We start from the raw sequence: 21,810 nt of genomic DNA, 5'->3' as shown, positions 1-21,810 counted from the left end.
ACTATAGCAAATTCATCGTTACTAGTGTAGCCCTCGATGCACTCAATTCTGCGCGAACTGGCCACACTGCGTCCGACATCTGTTCTGAAATATTGTATAAGCGCGCGCGTGCGTATATTTGTATTTGGTACGTGCAAGAAGAGAGTGACAAAGAAAAGCAATAAAATCAAAGAGAAAAACAGATATAATAAGAAATTAAAAAGTGGCGAGTGTTCTTGCGTGCATCGGCTGTGCAATTTATGCAAAATTTTGCGCGTAACGTGGATGTATTGACGCAAGGATTAAAATACAGTATATCAAGACTAATGAACCTCGCAAATGAAACTAATGAACCTGAAAGTGATGTTTTCTTTGTTAACTTCAATCAGGATTATACGTAAGTGTCGCTCCATAGAGTACCAGACAATTGGGAATGTCGTCCTTTGTTCCCTAACCTTATTTTCGTTGTATCTCGTATATAACAAACTTTAATCCAAGAAATAGATCGTATACGAATGTTTTCTTTTTCGAATTATCCCTACGATTATCCCATTTTCGAACGATGCGTATCCACTCGTATGCTTTTGTGTCTTTTAAAGTATTTTCGATATCTGCATCACTCGATTCGCTTATTACCGAGTAATTACGTATTAATGATGTATAATGATGATTGCAACGAATGTCAAGAAAGTTTTGCACGTGATACATTTCCTTCCGTCATTAATTTTTCTACCATCTATTTAGATTTCATGCTTTATAAATGTTTGAAGTTATTTTCAAACAACGAATTGTCATTTTTTTGCCATTTCGTATAAAATATTCGTATTATAGATCATCGATCGAGAGGTAATTTTACGTCTTTTATGCGACTGATAAGTTCACTGCAATTGTTCATATATTTACTTTCTTAATGTAATTGTGTAAATGTAAACGAAAGTAGAATCTTTTATCGTATACTTTGCGATAGATACCATGAGCATTATTAAATTTGGATGAATTTGGTTGCAGATCTTTGGCAGTAGGCTCGCAAGCTGGTTACAAACTTTACTCCTTGAACTCTGTGGACTATTTGCACGTTATATATGAAAATGGTAATAAGTTTTATGGCTTATTTTTAAAAGTAAGAATGAAAAGTTTTTAAGCTAATAATTAACAATAAATACTTATTTATTTATAGCGTTGCAATTTAAAAATTTCATAGTATACAGTAGAACTAAAAATATATTTCATTTCCTTGTAGCATGACCTATTATGTACTTTATTATAATGCGATCGTTTAATTATGCATGATTGTGTGAACTATAGATACCGAGGACATACGCATCATTGAACGACTGTTCAGCAGCAGCCTTGTGGCAATGGTTACTTTGTCGTCGCCTCGTAAACTCAGAGTCTGCCATTTTAGAAAAGGAACTGAAATTTGCTATTATAGTTACTCGAATACCATCTTGGCCGTGAAGCTCAATAGATCGGTAAGTTTATTCTATGTCTTTTAAATAAATATCCAACAGAATCATACTAATTTTTATTTTCTTTTATCTTTGAACTATATTTTTAAAATTAAGTTACAAAATACCATAAGAACTCTGGAGAATGCCGTAAAAACAGTGTTATGATTCTAACAACATATAAATATTTAAAAAATATGATTTAAATTTACTTGCATTCGTATAATTTATTTTTAATCGTATAATCTCAAATGTAATTTTTAAATGTTATGTAAATTAACAAAAACATGGGTCGGATGCGACACGTTAAATCTCTACATAAACAAACTTCTCTTATAGTAATAATTTCGTTAGATCGTATAATTTATTTAAATTAATGATGACTATTTACAGAGATTAGTAGTATGCTTGCAAGAATCGTTATATATTCATAATATAAACACTATGAAGGTGCTACATACAATTCGAGAGACTCCGCCTAATTTAGCAGGTCTGTGTACGCTATCGATAGTTAGCCAAGATTGTTATTTAGCCTATCCAGGCTCAAATACAATCGGAGAAGTTCAAATATTTGATGCGATTAATCTTGTAGGTATTAATGGATATCTAGAGTACATCCTTTATGTTTAAATACTTTCTGTACATTTTATTTTTACTTTTAGCAAGCTAAAATTATGATTCCTGCTCACGATAGCCCATTAGCAGCACTCGCATTTAATCCTAATGGTACCAAAATAGCTACTGCTTCTGAGAAGGGTACTGTAATTAGAGTTTTTCAAGTAAGTTTAATTGCTCGTACGACACTAATTGTTTGTTCAGTTCTTAAATTTAGATGCATTGCTGAAGGTTCTTTATATCTCTGAAGGTTCATGATGGTACAAAACTATTTGAGTTTCGACGCGGAGTTAAACGATGCGTATCGATAAGCAGTCTTACTTTTAGTATGGATTCTATGGATTCTATGTTTCTTTGTTGTTCGAGTAATACGGAAACGGTGCATATTTTCAAATTGGAGGAACCGAAAGAAGCGTATGTGAATTACTTTTCCTTTTTATATACTCCCATTGTTGTTGTATTTCAATTGTACCTTGTTGGTGTAGACTACGACAAGCTACGGAAGAATCACAAACTTGGATGGGGTATTTAACAAAGGCTGTGTCCGCGTCTGCTAATTATTTACCATCGCAAGTAACCGACGTTTTTAACCAAGGACGTGCCTTTGCTAGTGTCCATTTACCGTTTCAAGGTTTAAAGAGTGTCTGTGCCATCATTGTGTAAGTTTCAATTAATTAATAATTACACATACGCGTATTCAGAAATATTTTCTAATATATATATGCTACTGCGCAGTGTACAGAAAGTATTTAGGTTGTTGGTGGCTAGTGCGGATGGATATTTGTATGTTTATAATTTGGATACGACGGAAGGCGGAGATTGTACACTTCTAAAACAACATAGGTTTGTACTTAAAAAATATCTACTAAAAACTAGAAAAATAGAACACCTTAAATTAAATCTATTTTGAATACGGTCTTGCAATATATAGTTATTTAACCAAAAAATAAATGATTACCGATTGTTTGTTATTCACTATCGAATAATGCACTAGCATTATTAAAGTACAGTCTTAATTTCTTGTATTATCGAGAATATTTTTGTTTTTACTGATTGAAATATGCTTGCTGCTTAATTTGTATTCCTAGCTTACAAAATAGAATACTTTGTTTTTGATAAACGCAGATAAATTCTTTTCTCAAAGTATTTCGTTTATATTTAATATTTGTATCGTCCTTCCACGAGAAGGAGGCACAGCGTGTTTACATCCCCACTCTTGCTGCAGTCCGCTGATTGGCTGTCACCGTCACCGTTTTCGACCAATGCCTGTGAGTCAGCGGACTGCAACAGGAGTGGGGATGTAAACAAGCTGTGCCTCCTTCTCGTGGAAGGACGGTACCATTTTCCCACTCTTGCTGCAGTCCACTGATTGGCTGTCACCGATCTTCGTCATCGTTTTCGACCAATGCCTGTGAGTCAGCAAATTGCAACAGGAGTGGGGATGTAAACACGCTGTGCCTTCTTCTCGTGGAAGAATGGTACAGGTAGCCCTCCTACAACACGGTTTCGCTATAACACGATTCATAAATTGCGAGAACCCTCCTACAACACGGTTTCGTTCTAACACGATAAGAAAATTGCGAAAACCTTTGTACAACACTGTACTTCCACAGCACTGGATAACGTGATTTTTATTTAACATATTTAAAAACAAAATTACCTTAAAATAACGACGAGAAAGAATAATGAACTATAGTGGCTTTACATGAAAATATATAAACAAATTATAATTTATTAAATTAAAGTTTCGTTAAATTAAAATATTTTTTTTTTTTTTTGTTTTGTGTTTTTAATAAGTTTTCGGAATGTAACCTCGCCTTTATGTACTGGCTTTGGGTCTCATATAACACGGTTTCACACAACACGGCATTTTCTAGGGACCTATCTACCGTGTTATAGGAGGGTTACCTGTAATTGTAAAATTGGAAAAAAAAGAATGGAATTTCTTGAAATTGTTTTGAAGTAGACTGTTTCAGAGGATCCTATTTGAGAGCACATGTTTCTAGTACTCGCTTTGCATATTTAAAAGATACTTATAGATAAATCGATAAACTGTTTTTATAGATTAGATGGAAAACGCGACGATGTAGATTGCGCTAGCGTATCTACGGCAGAATCGGGATCTGGAGAAACTCCTGCAGCAACTGCTACAGAAATAGTACAAAATGCAGGTATGACAATATCATAAACATTTTAATGTATAAAATATACCGTAGGTTTTTAAACTGAGCGAGTTGACGATAAAGATATATTCACAAAAAAAAAAAAAAAAAATTGGTACATTAAAGTGCTTATATTAATATCAAAGTTTTGCTTGAATTTAGATTGTTTCCTTCAAATATATTGATAGATTTCCTATTTTAAAATGGAATTATATTTAAAAAGGTTTATGCATTAAGTTTGACATTATCTTCTTCGTTTTGAGGTATGCTGCCTCCATACACACACGCACGCACGTGCAAACACACACACACACACACAAACTTTGTTAATGGATACATATTTTCATGTATATAATGTAATTCGTATATTCGCTTATGTTACAATTACCAACAAAAATTTGTACCATTTAAGAAATTGTAAATTTATAAAAGTAAGTGGATTTTACATTTAATTTTGAAAATATCAATTTCTGCACATTGTGGTACTTGATGTTATACAGAATTTTGATAATTTAGTTACATAATAACTATAAATGTAGCTCTAATTTTATACATTACATATAACAAGTGTAATATAACATATTAAAATTAATTTATATTATCCTTGTATACATAAACATGAATATAAATGAGTACTAAGTAAAATCATAAATCGTTTTTTTCTTGCATTGGTACGGATAGTTTCATTTTTCTGGGATATAACGTTTATCATAATTGTTCTAACGATTAGTTTATCAATACTCATTACATCAATAGAAAAATTACACAAAAATTATTTGTACTCGTAAGGATAATCGAATTGACAATAAAATTTCTAATAGTTTTATACCATTAAATAAGTAAGTTATTAAATAATCTTGTTCAGTGTTGCAATCGTTAACTATGAAAACAAAAACAATTAACAATATTTGATAAATTTGCATGTAATGTAAAGAGTTTGTGGAATGTATTTGTCGTTGTCGATAGTCTGTAAATATTGCATTAGAGTTATTTCTACTAATTGTATTGCATGAGAATTTTTATTTTGAATGTCAAATGAAAATCGATACGTACATAATGATAAATTAATAACAAAATTTTCTAAGAAAATTATGATTTAATAACGTAGCTCACAATATACAAATAACAAATAAACATGTTTCATTCGTTTTCGATAAACATAACGGTGTGCTTAAACGTTGTTTCAATTTAAACTATTCATTCATACGAAATTGTCGAGAAATAGTAATAGAATCCATTTATTAGAGAAAAATAAAATGGACGAGAAATAATCAACTAAAAATCTACAAATATTGGAATCGTAATTTTGTTAAATTAAACCTACATTTAGAAAATGATTTAAAGAACAATGTTCCCCACTGAAACAATAAAATTAACTACAGTTTGTTTCTTGAAATATTGTTTAATACAATTTTTACTATTATGTATTTATGAAAGTTAGTATCGATTGTGGGTGAAATGAGAATTTTTAAATTTTTAAGTGAAACGAGCCTGATTTATCTGGCCTTTTGCATAGGTAAGCGAGCACGCGTATGTATGTGTGTGAGCATAAGGAAACCTTATTTTTAATATGCACTTTATATCTTCTTTTTCTTTGCTTCTAATCCCTCGCAATTAAATAGGCAATTTCTTCAGGGGCTAAAGGGGGGGCCCCCACAACTGATTTTACTTGATGTAATTATTTTCTTTTTATCATCCATTGAAGCCTACATAAATAGCTACGCGGGTGTGTTACGCGGATATTCGTCAAACTCCATATCAGGTACTGGTATATCCTCTATTCTGCCTTTTGTTTTTCTTTTTATTCTTATGCTCCATATATGCTCCATTCATAAAATCGTTCACTAATGAGGAGTTTTTTTTTTTATAAACGTTTGCTGTTAACACGCAATAAGGAAAGAATGAAAGTAACATCGTGTGATGGTAGCACCTACATGGTTTAGGCGTTAAGTTTTTTTTATACATAATGATTTAGATCAATAATTAATTGTACCTCGACGTAGTTACGCTTTCACAAATATAAAATAAAAACTGATCGTAGAGTAACTTTTAAGAAAATGCTTGTTATGCACACATATGCATGTGAACGCTAAACACAATTTTTTGTTTAAACTGAAAACAAATGAAAATCACATCTTGATTCAACATTTGCTCTTTTACATAACTAAGTTAATAGAAAAAAATATTGTCATTGAATATTTATCTAAATACGATTGGACGTTAAGAAATGTAATACAAGATATTCCAAAATTTACAGTTTTAATGAAAAATTTTAATGGGAGATTATAGAGGCCAAAATAAAACGAAAATTAAGAATATCAATTTGTTGATGGAGGCTTCGTTAAAAAGTTATTAACGTTTAAAGTTCCGCCAGCCCTCAATTTTTTTCTAGAAAGTGGGTAGGATTTCAGGGGTATGTCTATTCACCAAAAATTATTGTAATTGACCTCCGCAACCGAAAATAATTTTTTCAGAACGATTTGAAATTTTTTTTTCCGTCGAAAAATTTCACACTCTCGAATTTTTTTCTAGAAAGTGGGTAGGATTTCGGAGGTATGTCTATTCACCAAAAATTATTGTAATCGACCCCCTCAACCGAAAATAATTTTTTCAGAACGATTTGAAATTTTTTTTTTCGTCGGAATTAGGCGCTTAATTAGATTTTCGGTAAGGAATTTTTTTCTCGAAAATGCGTAGGATTTCGGGGGTATGTGTAATGACCAAAAATGATTGTAATTGACCCTCGTAACCGAAAATAATTTTTTCAGAACGATTTGAAATTTTTTTTTTCCGTCGAAAAATTTCACACTTTCTCGAATTTTTTTCTAGAAAGTGGGTAGGATTTCAGGGGTATGTCTATTCACCAAAAATTATTGTAATTGACCTCCGCAACCGAAAATAATTTTTTCAGAACGATTTGAAATTTTTTTTTTTCCGTCGAAAAATTTCACACTCTCTCGAATTTTTTTCTAGAAAGTGGGTAGGATTTCAGGGGTATGTCTATTCACCAAAAATTATTGTAATTGACCTCCGCAACCGAAAATAATTTTTTCAGAACGATTTGAAATTTTTTTTTTTCGTCGAAATTAGGCGCTTAATTAGATTTTCGGTAAGGAATTTTTTTCTCGAAAATGCGTAGGATTTCGGGGATATGTGTAATGACCAAAAATGATTGTAATTGACCCTCGTAACCGAAAATAATTTTCTCAGAACGATTTGAAATTTTTTTTTTCCGTCGAAAAATTTCACACTTTCTCGAATTTTTTTCTAGAAAGTGGGTAGGATTTCGGAGGTATGTCTATTCACCAAAAATTATTGTAATTGACCTCCGCAACCGAAAATAATTTTTTCAGAACGATTTGAAATTTTTTTTTTTTGTCGGAATTAGGCGCTTAATTAGATTTTCGGTAAGGAATTTTTTTCTCGAAAATGCGTAGAATTTCGGGGGTATGTGTATTCACCAAAAATGATTGTAATTGACCCCCGCAACCGAAAATAATTTTTCCAGAATGATTTGAAATTTTTTGATTTAATTGTTAATAACTTTTTAACGATGCCTCAGTCAAGAAATTGATATTCTTGATATACTTATTTACTTAAGTTTGTATACTTAAATAAATCAATATATCCAAGTTGATAAATATAAAAAATAAAAATAACAATTTCAAAATACAGATGTAAAACGTATTAGTTGAAAATTATGAGCGTAACTTGAATTACTTGTATCGAAAGAAAAGTTTTGTATTAAAAAACAGTAAAAAGGGACATTTTTCTTATGTTCGTAGTTGATTCGTATTTTGGAACATCTAATGTATTCAATTTTTATTATTATATTAAGAATTTTATGTTTATAATATTTTTTATGCAACTGTAAACAGGGTGTTCGGCCACCCCTGGGAAAAATTTTAATGGGGGATTCTAGAGGTCAAAATAAGACAAAAATCAAGAATACTAATTTGTTGATGAAGGCTTCGTTAAAATATTATTAACAATTAAATTCAAAAATTTCAAATCGGTCTGGAAAAATTATTTTCGGTTGCGGGGGTCAATTACAATCATTTTTGGTGAATACACATACCCCCGAAATCCTATCCATTTTCTAGAAAAAAATTCGAAAAGGTGTGAAATTTTTTGACGGAAAAAAAATTTGTCAAATCATTTTAAAAAAATTATTTTCGGTTGCGGGGGTCAATTACAATCATTTTTGGTCATTACACATACCCCCGAAATCTCACGCACTTTCGAGAAAAAAATTCCTTAGCGAAAATTTAATTTGCTTAAATTTTTCGACGAAAAAAAAAAATTTCAAATCGTTCTGGAAAAATTATTTTCGGTTGCGGGGGTCAATTACAATCATTTTTGGTCATTACACATACCCCCGAAATCTTACCTACTTTCTAGAAAAAAATTTGAAAAGGTGTGAAATTTTTCGACGGAAAAAAAAAATTTCAAATCGTTTTGGAAAAATTATTTTCGGTTGCGGGGGTCAATTACAATCATTTGTGGTGAATAGACGTACCCCCGAAATCTTGCGCATTTTCGAGAAAAAAATTCAATTACAGACGGAATTTTAAACATTAATAACATTTTAACGAAGCCTCCATCAACAAATTGGTATTCTTGATTTTCGACTTATTTTGGCCTCCAGAATCCATCATTAAAATTTTTCCCAGGGGTGGCCGAACACTCTGTATAGTAACAATATAAAATGTTGAAGGAAAAATATTTGTATTAATGAGAAAAGTTTTTTTTTATACTTATTTGTACGTAAATATGCAGAAAATTGTATTATTAATAATTGTATAATAGTATTAAAGTAACAGTTAATTTTTATAGTTCCGTTGGTGCTGATCAAGACTATAGCAATTACTTAATTTTGAAACCTTGAAAAACACATACACAGACACTCACAGTATTTTCTATTAAGTTCAAGCTAATATTAACAAAAACATGGTAAATAATTCCTTTATCAGTAGTAATAATATTATTAATAATAATAATAATATGGTAATGTTTTCGATAGTTGGTTTTTTTTTTTTTTTTTTAAATTGCTTATTTACATCTCATTGCGACATCGAATGTTACAAAAATTAATCATTTATGCCTTTTTGTTATTAAACTTGTCTCAGTGCATTCATTAAAATTATTAACAATCATTAATTAATGTTCTCGGTACATTATGAAGAAAAGCAATGATAATTGAGATATTTTTCTTTCATCACGCAAATAAGATACTCGGATGAAAGTTTAAGAATGTTCAGAAGCTTTAATTAGATACGAAAAATATATCATGTATCATTGGATTCGAAATCCATACATCTTTATCGTTATATCCGCACCGAATGGTTATTAATTTGTACAATTGTAACTGAAATCCCATAAATGAATTTATAGACTCAGAGAAATATCACGAGACGATAGCGGCGACTGTGGAGAGTCCACCAACATTTTCGTGTCCGTTCCGTTTGAATGACGACGCTGAATTTCCACCTATTACACAAAACATGGATTGAGCGTATTAATTAATGCATATCAGAAATTTAAGATGAAGATAACATTACAGACAACAGTGATCGAAATTAGCAGAGCATCGAGGTGTACAGCCAAAACCTATAACTTCATGGCCATAGTTAAGGTCACAACAAAATTAATTTGCAACAAAAATACAGGAATAAGTGCAAAAGAAAAGTCTATCGATGTACATTAGTTGTGTAATTAAATCCAAAATTATTGTACACTCGTATGAATTTATTCTGTTGATACTTCGAAAGAACTCTTGTGACCTCTTGATAATCATCCATCAGGAAGAATGCAGTTGATTAAAAATAACATAGCAATTGAACGTAAGCAAAGCAGTTGTAAACTGCTTCGAAAGAAAAAAAGTAAATGAAATGAAGTTAAAAGTAGAATGTGCTTAAGAATATTTAGCAGAAATGCTTGATATAAATTTACAGAATATGTACACGTGCGCGCGCACGTCTAAGTATTTTTACTGTGCATTAATGATAATTACAATAAAATAGTACACAAAAATAATTTGTTCGTAGTAAATAATCAGGTACATTCTTGTCGAAACGTTTTTAGCAGTTTCTTTTTCTTGGATCGCTCTGTATTGTAATTATATTTTCATCTTCTGTGTTTGGTAAATGAAACTCTTCCTTTTCTAAAACATAAATGCCAACGATCGGAATGATTAAAAGTTTTGCATTAATTATGAAGTATAAATAATATTGAAATTATATACTTATAGTTACCGATCTTTAAGAAACATTTCCATCGATATTTACAAAAATTAAGTATTTCAAAGTATTCGTGATATCGTGTTTTTCCTATATACAGGGTGATTCTTACATTGTGACAAATCAAATTATCGCCTATAGTTTGAAGACGCACTATACACTGCGTCTGCGTATACACTGTGTGGAACAAATATAGGGACTTTTAAAAATTTTGTATACATAATTACAAATATAAAGTTTTTAAGATTAAAAGAATAGGAATTCTTTGAATTTACTCGAGTTTTAAAACACTCCATAATTTTTTTCTTTATCTTTACCTTATACGTAGTAAAAATAATTAATCTGTATCTAAGGTTTAAAGATATATTATTTTAAAATTTTCTAGAAGAATGTGTAATTTGTATCTTGTAAATTTAAAGCGATTCTAATTAAGGGATCACGCCATCTTTGCAGAAAGAAAAAAATTGAATTTTTTTTTATAAAATGATAATCTGAATCCTTAAAAATAATACAAACCAGATTTCACTAAAAAAATTATAGTAAAAACAAAAATATATGCCTACGGTGATAGTCAGTATGCAAACGTGCAAAATTTTTTCATAAACAAATTTAGCACATTAAACTATATAGATTTAACCCAGCAATAAAATTATAATTTTGATTCTATAATAAATATTATATTTTTCATTCAAACAGTTTCTAAATTTATTCTTAAACTTTAGAAATAATTATGTATGCCCCTTTTTGGAATCATCCTGTATAAAAGGGGAAGAACCGATATATACGAATACACGAAATGAAATAAATTTTTAAATATTTATTACATGCAAGACGTATACGTCAAATATTTTAAAAAATGCAATAACTCAAATGTCATTTATGAAAATAAAAAAATGATGCAGAAGATTGTATCTTTTTTTTTTTAATTAGCATACTTCGTTACATACTTCGAAACGTATAATGGAGTATAATTATTACTTCTGTATAGTGTTGGGGTTTTGCGTACATTTTATTATTAATAACATAGATAATAATTGATCAGATTCCATCGTTACTCATTCTTTTCGAAAGAATATTTGTTTACAAAAGGAACAACTATTACTCCGACAGATTTATCAATTTGACTATCACTTTGATAAATGAGCAAATGATTCATTCGCATATAAATTTCTTTTCTATTATGATTTTTAAACACGTAGCAGGTGCCAACCCACATTAAAATATATATACAATTTTATGTATTACATGTAATGGGATCTAATGCGTAGAGTTTCTTGGACTTACATTACAAATTGCATAGTTACTTTGAATTCTGTTTTTATTATTTTTTGTTTATTCTTGTATCTATTTTATCTCAAAGTACCTATTGTTTTGTGCATATCGTGTACCTCACTTGCTCTCTACATTTCCTCCGCACATTTTCTATCTTTATCGTTTTCAAATAATATATCCAATTTAAAAAAATGTTGCCTGTATTTCTCTTATATTTCATTCAGACCATATTTGATGGTCTAAAATATGTAATCGTAACAATTCTGCTTTTATCTTGGATTTGTAACAGAGACGATAAGAATGCAGACAACATTATGCTATCTTTTATATATTAATTGAAAATAGAAGATTTTTTTCAAACAAGTATTTTAGTTTATATGGAGCGCGGTCATGAAACGTTTAAATATTGTAGATCCATGATGCGTCGTTCGATAATTTTATATTAACACGAAAAATTAATGTACAATAGCAGTAAAGAATAATATTTTGTATGCGTTGAAACTTTCGAACATTGATGTTATTGCGTACGATATTTTTCATTAATGTACATAATTATAATAATGTTTAAAATAAAGGAAAAGATACTTTTCATTTATATAAACAACGTTCAACTTTGCAAAATTATGTGTATCATAACGATGATCGCTTAACGTAATAACTTATACAATAAAAGAAATATTATGTGGTGATATTCTTTATTCGTTTTACAGTTTGTATTCAATGTAATTTTTACTTTTATATTTTGTAGAGTTGCCATTGTAACAACATTGTAAAAGCTAAATAAGATCGGAAAAGTTTAAAAAAATGTACTTATTGTACCGTCCTTCCACGAGAAGACACAGAGTGTTTACATCCCCACTCCTGTTGCAGTCCGCTGACTCACAGGCATTGGTCGAAAACGGTGACGGTGACAGCCAATCAGCTGATTGCAGCAAGAGTGGGGATGTAAACAAGCTGTGCCTCCTTCTCGTGGAAGGACGGTACCATTTTCCCACGAGAAGAAGGCACAGAGTGTTTACATCCCCACTCCTGTTGCAGTCCGCTGACTCACAGGCATTGGTCGAGAACGGTGACGGTGACAGCCAATCAGCGGACTGCAGCAAGAGTGGGGATGTAAACACGCTGTGCGTGTCTCGTGGAAGAATGGTAATTGATTCTAGTCGAGGCTTCCAAGCTGTAAAGTCGTATTTCTTAGAGAAAATTATTTTCACGTTTCGCTGACATTGCAGCTAGGCTTCGTATTCGAATTGATATAGATATTATGTCATTTGATTCTTAATGGTTAGATGCAATGTTGGCGAGACGTTCGAACAATTTCTTCTATGATGACTCGACTTGCACCAGCCTCAACTAATATCAATCACACCTCAATTATAGTATTTGTTATAGTTCAATGATATCAAAAAAAAATTTGTTAAATTAGGAAATTGGAAATGAATATAAAATCACGTAACAAATACGTTAAACGAACTAAACTGTAAACATAGAAGATAATACTCTTTTTTTTGTTTTAATGTTCTTGTAAATACTTTCCCCGAGATATTTTCTTAGAATGTTCATAAAAAATGTAACCGAGAATTTAGATTTTTACAGTTAACAACATTGTGTCTGAACGTTGCTACTTTAAGCAAAATTTGTATGTGTTATATAAATAAATCCATAATGAATAATTATGCTCGTTGACATTTTGTTAATCGTTATATAAACGTCGCTGAATATAGTTTAATAATAAAGGATAAAATTTTAAATAAAGTAATTGGTAAATTATGCCAAAAAACATATAAATTGTATAACTTTATTGTACACCAATATAATCTTACTTAGTCACTGTACTATCTTTAGTAAAATTCCAATTTTTTATCAAATTGTGAGCAATAGAAAATGAATAATTTCAACGCTTTATTCTAAAATGAAAGGTTTTCAAAAGATTCTTTGGTAATTTGTAAGTAAATTTACTACTACAAGCAGACTGCAAATTCACCAATACACATCACCAGTTCCAACAATTTCACTGACATAGCATAAACTCTCACATTACTGTAATCTCAGAGTGTGAACAATAAAATGTAATTATATAATTCAGTGACTACGTAACAAAAGGGTCCATTTCTAATTAATTCTGAAACCATTTAAAACCACTGTTGAGGAACTGAAATTACATTTCATGTAAATAACTCAAACGTATAATTGGATCGAGAATGTTACGAAAATGGGCAATTTGTATGACTCTATGCAGCATACATACAAGACGAAATATTTCATTAGGGCAGTTTATGTTTCATCGTCGTATTAATAATATCTAATGAAATACAATCACTTCCACCGAAATAATTATTACTCTATTTTGAAGTCTTATATATATCTTTTATTCGATTCAATATAAATGCGTATAAAGTAAAACAGGAATATATTTAAATATTACGTTTAAATGAATTTAAATAATTTTAAATAACGCGATATAATCCACAATTTCGTATTATGTTTTCTTCTCTTCAACATTAGTATCAGACAATACTAAATGTGAAAATGGCTCTTTTCAATTAAATTTTCGTATTCTTATCGTAGGCTTACTTAAAATCTGCCCTAATTATATACATAAGATCGTGTATACTTACATATAATAGTAATGGCTGAATTCGATTCGTATATATTTCCGCATATTAAATTTCTTAAAATTACTTTTTCTGTAAAATTTGTGTTACAAACACAAAGTGTTTTCTATAAAACAGAAACAGGCCCTTTTGTCGTATGCTCACTGTATCGAGGTACAAAGACACGAAGACTTAGCTGTAAAGATCATCGTCACCATCATCCTGGAAGGTTTGATCACCTTGCGTTGTATCTTGTGTTCCGCTTGCTCCACTTTGCGGAAATCTGTAAAAATTATAAAATACTCTAGCTTCTCCATTGATTCAAACATCCAAATTATCTAGACATTATAAAGAACTATTTACCGCTTAAAAATTTCGAAAGTATTAAAGGATTAGACAACTACGAAAGGCTAAAAAAAGTTATTCTTAAAAATTTGAATATATATATATATATATATATATACAGGGTGTTCGGCCATCCCTGGGAAAAATTTTAATGGGGGATTCTAGAGGCCAAAATAAGACGAAAATCAAGAATACCAATTTGTTGATTGAGGCTTCGTTAAAAAGTTATTAACAAAATTATTAATAAAATTTGTCCACCTACACGAATTTTTTTCTCATAAGTGCGTAGGATTTTGGGGGTATGTCTATTTACCAAAAATGCTTGTAATTGACCCCTGCAACTGCAAATATTTTTTCCAAAACGATTTGAAATTTTTTAATTTCACCAAAAAATTTCAACACCTACTCGAATTTTTTTCTCGAAACTGAGTAGGATTTCTGAGGTATGTCTATTCACTAAAAATGATTGTAATTAGCCATCGCAACCGGAAATAATTTTTTCAGAACGATTTGAAATTTTTTAATTTCGCTAAAAAAATTTCTGATCGATATGGAACTTTAAACGTTAATAAGTTTTTAAGGAAGCCTCAATCAAAAAATTCGTGTTCTTAATTTCTGTCTTACTTTGGTCTCTAGAATCTCCCATTAAAATTTCCCCCAGAGGTGGCCTAACACCCTGTATATACATACACAATATACGAAAAAAGAAAGGACCAGGTAGGAAAAAGCTACTTGTAAAAAGTAATAACTACATGGGAAATATGAGAAACGCTATTTAAGCAATATCTTTTTTTTTTATAAAAGTTTTACTGATGAAAACTCACAGTATGAATTAATAAGTATCTGCCCGAGAACGTAGCTACGGAAATGAAACATATTTGAAAATCTTTCGAGACCAGATATTTCTTTTTTTCGATTTCCATAGTCGTTTATCCCCTCAAGCGCATATAACTCTTACCTAAAATTAGTTCCAAATCCACGGGACTGTTGCAGTGTCTGCGCGAACATTTCATATTTTCGAATATCGTTGTCGGATACTGAACGTCGCGCAAATCTCATTGCTTCTTCGAAGTGAGCTCTAGTTATTTCTGGCACAGGATCGTCTTCATCCATCTAGCATCGTACATGATACGTAAGTGATCAAAATAATTACATTATTTATTTATTTTCTTACCAGTAAAGGATCAATGTTAATCGCTAATCGAAAATACATAAATTAATACACGCGAAGTTAATCGCAATATATTACGTTTCTGTTTCCGTAAAATTATCTGATCCTTTAAAAGCAATTGAAAACTTCAGATATCCGAGTCTGAACTTACTATGCATGTTCCATTCTTCCACAAGAAGAAGGCACACCGTGTTTACATCCCCACTCCTGTTGCAGTCCGCTGGCTCACAGGCATTGGTCGAAAACGGTGACGGTGACAGCCAATCAGCTGACTGCAGCAAGAGTGGGGATGTAAACACGCTGTGTCTTCTTCTTGTGGAAGGACGATACGAATATCATAATACATAATATGCGTTCGATAAATTATTGAAGTAAATAAAATGTGCAACATCGAACAAGAAACACTCACATCCATGGATGCAGATGGATTGTTAACACGTTCTTTTTCCCTTCGAATTTCAGCTTCGATGCATTGCCTTATAGCAAGTTTACATGCACGTTGGCAAATTTCTGTTATATCAGCTCCCGAGAAGCCGTGTGTCACTTTAGCTATATAGCCTAGATCTACATCCTGCAACACAAATATTACTTTCCAACGTAAGTCGAGAAAAATTAGCCATTTCATATAGAAAAATGATACACGTGTTCGTTTCCCCTACCTTAGCTACAGGCGATTTTCGAAGATTAGCTTTGAAAATTGCTTCGCGAGATTTCTCATCCGGTAATGGTATATAAATTAATTGATCTAATCTACCAGGTCGTAAAATGGCAGGATCAATGATATCAGGACGATTAGTTGCTCCAATGATAAATACGTTCTTTTTCGCTCCCATTCCATCCATTTCTGTTAGGATTTGATTTATTACGCGATCTGCTGCTCCGCCAGCATCTCCTAGCGAACCACCTCGAGACTTTGCAATGGAATCAAGTTCATCGAAGAATAATACGCAAGGAGCTGCTGAACGTGCCTGAAAGTTTCATACGAGAATGAGTAAAATTAAGTTAAAATTCTATTTTCTTCCTTGTTATTTCTGTACATTTAAACTATGTACTTACTTTATCGAAAACGTCTCTAACGTTAGCTTCAGATTCGCCGAACCACATTGTTAATAATTCTGGACCTTTGACAGAAATGAAATTTGCTTGGCATTCATTGGCTATTGCTTTGGCCAATAATGTTTTACCACACCCAGGAGGTCCATAGAATAGTACCCCTCTTGATGGTTGCATGCCAAATTTCAAGAATTTCTCAGGATGTTCAACTGGATACTACAAAATAAAGGAACCAGCGATTTACTCTAAAATTGTTTTAGTTAAAGCGTGAAAGGGTTGTACAAAGAATTACGCAATATGTCGATTAAATAATTTTCTTACCTGTACCAACTCCTGCAATTCCATTTTAACATTTTGTAACCCGCCAATATCGTCCCATGTAACGGTCGGAACCTCTACGATGGTCTCGCGTAATGCGCTTGGGCTACTCTTGCTCATCGCATACTACGTTACGAATATGGTTTATTAATAGACACATAATACATTTGCAACAGACAATGCTTCTCGTTTAACGAATTCAAATTAATACCAACCTTGAAGTTATCCATAGTGACAGCAAGAGAAGACAAAACCTCAGCATCTATGTCCTCATCTTCTAAATCGATAACATCCATTTTTTCACGAATCTGTTGCAATGCTGCTTCGGAACACAACGAAGCCAAATCTGCTCCAACGTGGCCGTGTGTTTCTTGCGCGATCTAACAGGGTTGCATCGATACATTGTATAGTACAAAAAATAGTTGAATGATTTTAAAATTAATATTTATACAAACCTCCTCCAATTCAACGTCGTCTGCAAGCTTCATATTTTTCGTATGAATTCTTAAAATTTCTAGACGACCAGTGGCATCGGGTATTCCAATATCAATTTCTTTGTCGAAACGACCGAACCGACGTAATGCTCCGTCGATGCTATTGGGCCGATTGGTAGCAGCCATGACAATAACATGGGAACTTTGTTTCATACCATCCATCAAAGTTAGTAGTTGAGACACTATACGTCTTTCTACCTCTCCGTGTGTCTAAATTAATGTGTTAATAATTATACATAGAACTTGGACATTTATTAAGTAAAGTACCATTCTTCCACGAGAAGACACAGCGTGTTTACATCCCCACTCCTATTGCAGTCCGCTGACTCACAGGTATTGGTCACAGTGACAGCCAATCAGCGGACAGCAGCAAGAGTGGGGATGTAAACACGCTGTGACCTTCTTCTCGTAGCAGGACGATACATATCACAATCAAACCTTTTCTCTTTTCGGAGCAATAGCGTCGAGTTCGTCGATGAAAATTATAGCTGGTGAGTTCTTGTCAGCTTCTTCAAATGCTTTTCGTAGATTACTTTCCGACTCTCCCGCGAGTTTACTCATTATTTCAGGACCTTTTAACGATACAACAAGTAATATTTTGGATCAAAACGTTCTTTGTAAAATTAACATACCATTAATGAGAAAGAAGAATGCTCCTGTTTCGTTTGCTACGGCTCGAGCAATAAGCGTCTTTCCCGTACCGGGTGGCCCGTACAAGAGAATACCACGTGGTGGTTTTACTCCTATAGCTTTAAATAAAGATGGATGTCGTAAAGGTAACTCTACCATTTCTTTTATCTGAGCCAACTGTTTCCGAACACCACCGATATCATCGTAACCTACTGCATTTAACGCCTCCTCTTCTTCCTACAATCATATTTACATATATTTCAATTATAATACACCAAATTCATCGATCGTTAGAGAAGTATACTTTTACCAACCTCCCTTTTAATAGGATCACCTTCCCAATGAATAACCGTATCAGGAGCCACAATACAAAATGGTCCTGGATCTGTTTCGACTACTTTAAATTCTACAGCACGCATACCACCGCGCACGATAAAGTTGTCATCCTTGTGAATAGGACGATATGCTTCCAAAAAGTATGGTTTTAAATATACTTCGAATAAGTTTCTACGGCAAAGGACAAATTGCTTTACAAACATCTTTTATAAGAAGCATTAAAAAATATTATCATTAATATTGAATACGAAGCAATAAATTATAATAATTAGTAATATACTAAGAATAAGTAAGAATATATTATTACTAAATGACTGATAATAAATAATGTAAAGTAAAAGTGAAATTATAAAAAATGAAAAGCTGTTGTTTACCCTGTAAGACCAGTTATTGTATCGTCCATTGGCAATACATGAATGCGTTTTCCATACTTAACTTCTGGACATGCTTGAACAGAAACGACATCAAACAAACGTACACGTAAATTATTTCTTATAACACGGTTCATTCGAATCTTTTCATCGGAACAGGTATCATCGGAAAGAACAATGCACACTGTTTCTTTGCGTCTTTTTCCTTTCAACAATACTGTATCCCCTCGAAAAAGTTGCAGCTCGTCCATCTTTGCTTGAGATAGAGCCACAACAGAATTATCATCTGCAACAGCCTCTTCAACCAATAATCTATTCGGCTTATCCTTCTTTCGAAGAATTGCCGTTGCTAAATCTTCACCGCTGTAACAAGAAAATATTCAATTACATAAAGCATAATAATAACAACATCAAGAATAAGAAGAAGAACGACAATGACAATAGCAACAGTAATTATAGCAACGACAACAACAAAGTAGTTAGGTTAATATAAAATTCATGACCAACAAACTACGCAATATTGTTATAATGCTTCGATACATTTGTTGCTACCAGTTTATTTAGAATTAGATCAATTACGAGGTAGTTTTTAGTTTGGAGAAATATTATCTTCTATTATTAATATTTCTAAATATCAATAAAGAAGTAGTGATAATTTGCAACAACTATTTCTGCTAATAGCTTATAATCACTAAGGTCGTAAATAAAAAATCTTTAAATAAAAAAAGGTAGTTTTATTTTCTTTGAATAGTTCGTTCATCTTTTTATCATTCTTGTTGCCATCATCGTTCTTTGTATTATTTATAAATTCTAAATCTATATTGAAAATAATTCACTGTTTAAAATGTTTATTACAATTTATAAGTACTAATATTACAGAGAGATAGAAATTATGTGTTTGTATAAGATAATTTAAAAACTGCTTTGGACGAGACTTTTATCACTAGCTTCCTTATAATTTCTTAAAGCGTTATACACACATTTTGTCATAGTAAAATTGTTACGCAGATAATTTAAAAAACCGTCTGCTCTATGTAGACTTTTCTTTATCGTCAACACGTTATATAAAAACATTACAACATACATCTTTGCAAAATTGTATCACAATGTATATTTTGTTTAAAATACCTACAGGTAACATGCCTTAAGGCTCAACAAGACCCAGAAGAAGTCAGAAGCTCACGCATCTTGGGTACAGTTTAAGCGTACGAAGAATATAGATTGTAGTTTACTTAGGGAATATCAGGTAATTCGGCTGGTACCCGTTCAATGGAAACAATATCCATCGTGCCATTAAAAGATTACATTTATTACGAGGTTTAGGAATTTCAGTTATACAATGTACTATATACTTAACCCTCTGTTGGCATAACAGGTCGTTTAAGTCCAGGCAAAGATCTCTTTAGTTTCTCAGAAACAAATGAGTCCGTCTCTTTACTCTACCTAAAAAACTTAAGTATGACTTCAAAATAGAAACTCTAATAAATGTCTTAGAATCTTTACAGATTTTTGGAACGCCTAAAACAATAAAAAACCAGACCTGGACTTAAGAGACCCATTATGTCATCCGCGTTAGTGAAAATAGGTTATGCTGACGGAGGGTTAAAAATATTATAGTACATAATAATAATAATAAATAAATTTTTCAATTGAAAAGAACCTGCTTCGTTCGATGAATTAAGATAACACATATTTGAAAGTTACTTTCTTTGAAATAAGTTTTTCTCCGTATTATCATTATTATAGTAATATAATATTATGCTCATATAAACAATAACATTTATTATAAAGAAAAGATAAATTTTAAACAGACTTATTAAACTTATGAGAGAAAAATTAAGATTTGTTAACAGGCAATCTCGAAATAATGTTTAATTTTGTTGCAAAATCATTATAATGTTTGCAATTAGTGTCATGGGAAAGGCACAACACTAACCCCCTTTGCAAATAGGCACATTAAAGCGCGAACGTTAGATGGAACGAGACGGTTTTAGAGTAAATGGAAGGACACAAATACGTATTAAAAAATTATTTTGGTCAACATGTAAATTTTATTTGAGTTTATCATCTGTTACACAGGCATCGAGAAAATAAATTATTTCTGATTCGTGACAACAAGATTGTCAAAAATTTTCGTACGCGCGTCCACGACGGTAAAATTATGTTTTATATAATTTGACACCCGTTCGCAGAGAGTTAATTTGATAGTAAAATTCCTTTGTCACGTTCAACGTAGTGTTCGGCCATGATCAGTCGGCATGTAAAAATGATAAGCGCTATTTGTGTTATTACGACCTGCAGGTTCGATAAACGTCGGTCCATAAGGGACAAATACGTTTTACAGCACAAAATCGCACCGACGTTATTCACTTTTCGCGCAAAAGAGCGAAAAGACGCGTCCCGTCGACATGATGACATCGTAAAATTAGAAGCCAGCATGGATGCATTTTATTTGCATACTTTGGCCTTATACTTTCAAATAATAGAATGGAAATTATGCGAACCATTATCAAATGAAACCTATTCGTTTCTAAATTCGCTTACCTTTTTTGCTCACTCATTATTTACTTCACTTTAACGCAACAGAAAATGTAGACGCAGTGATCACAATCCAGTATCTCGCACAATGTACGAGTCAGCGACACTTACAGTCGATCCAATGAACATCCCTCATTTAAACTTTCATGGCTTGCATTGGACTCCCCATTGCCGAATCAAAGACCTAAAGGCGGGTTTACAAAAAAGCTTGTCGAATTTTACAAATCTTCAGTGATCGTATTACTGGT

At 31.8% G+C, this 21,810-nt stretch overlaps 2 protein-coding genes across 6 annotated transcripts; one reads left to right on the top strand and one right to left on the bottom strand.

Annotated features, from left to right (window-relative positions):
• The first annotated feature begins 38 nt into the window (after window positions 1-38).
• Atg18a (Autophagy-related 18a) lies at window positions 39-9,939 on the top strand. Of its 4 annotated transcripts, XM_076780188.1 has the most exons (11): window positions 39-376; window positions 988-1,070; window positions 1,285-1,451; window positions 1,821-2,015; window positions 2,090-2,206; window positions 2,293-2,456; window positions 2,528-2,701; window positions 2,778-2,885; window positions 4,107-4,213; window positions 5,910-5,966; window positions 9,599-9,939. In XM_076780188.1, the coding sequence occupies exons 1-11, from the start codon at window positions 240-242 to the stop codon at window positions 9,715-9,717; spliced, it is 1,428 nt and encodes a 475-aa protein (XP_076636303.1). In that variant the 5' UTR covers window positions 39-239; the 3' UTR covers window positions 9,718-9,939. The 4 variants fall into 4 exon arrangements, with proteins under 4 accessions (XP_076636303.1, XP_076636304.1, XP_076636305.1 ...); XM_076780189.1 differs by lacking the exon at window positions 5,910-5,966 and having other exon boundaries at window positions 40-376; XM_076780190.1 differs by lacking the exons at window positions 5,910-5,966; window positions 9,599-9,939 and adding an exon at window positions 4,468-4,656 and having other exon boundaries at window positions 40-376.
• A 1,819-nt stretch (window positions 9,940-11,758) lies between these two features.
• On the bottom strand, window positions 11,759-21,726 carry Ter94 (transitional endoplasmic reticulum ATPase TER94). Of its 2 annotated transcripts, none has more exons than XM_076780185.1 (13): window positions 21,569-21,726; window positions 19,028-19,387; window positions 18,632-18,824; window positions 18,320-18,554; window positions 18,126-18,259; window positions 17,649-17,897; window positions 17,409-17,573; window positions 17,197-17,319; window positions 16,879-17,091; window positions 16,482-16,790; window positions 16,232-16,393; window positions 15,610-15,764; window positions 11,759-14,589 (listed from the first exon to the last, which is right to left on the bottom strand). In XM_076780185.1, the coding sequence occupies exons 1-13, from the start codon at window positions 21,583-21,585 to the stop codon at window positions 14,499-14,501; spliced, it is 2,406 nt and encodes an 801-aa protein (XP_076636300.1). In that variant the 5' UTR covers window positions 21,586-21,726; the 3' UTR covers window positions 11,759-14,498. The 2 variants fall into 2 exon arrangements, with proteins under 2 accessions (XP_076636300.1, XP_076636302.1); XM_076780187.1 differs by lacking the exon at window positions 21,569-21,726 and adding an exon at window positions 20,157-20,286.
• Window positions 21,727-21,810: the final 84 nt, after the last annotated feature.

Source organism: Colletes latitarsis, chromosome 12, assembly GCF_051014445.1.
Source record: "Colletes latitarsis isolate SP2378_abdomen chromosome 12, iyColLati1, whole genome shotgun sequence".
Taxonomy (NCBI): domain Eukaryota; kingdom Metazoa; phylum Arthropoda; class Insecta; order Hymenoptera; family Colletidae; genus Colletes; species Colletes latitarsis.
Note: the sequence above shows the minus strand (reverse complement) of the source record. Positions and strands in the feature narration are given on the sequence as shown.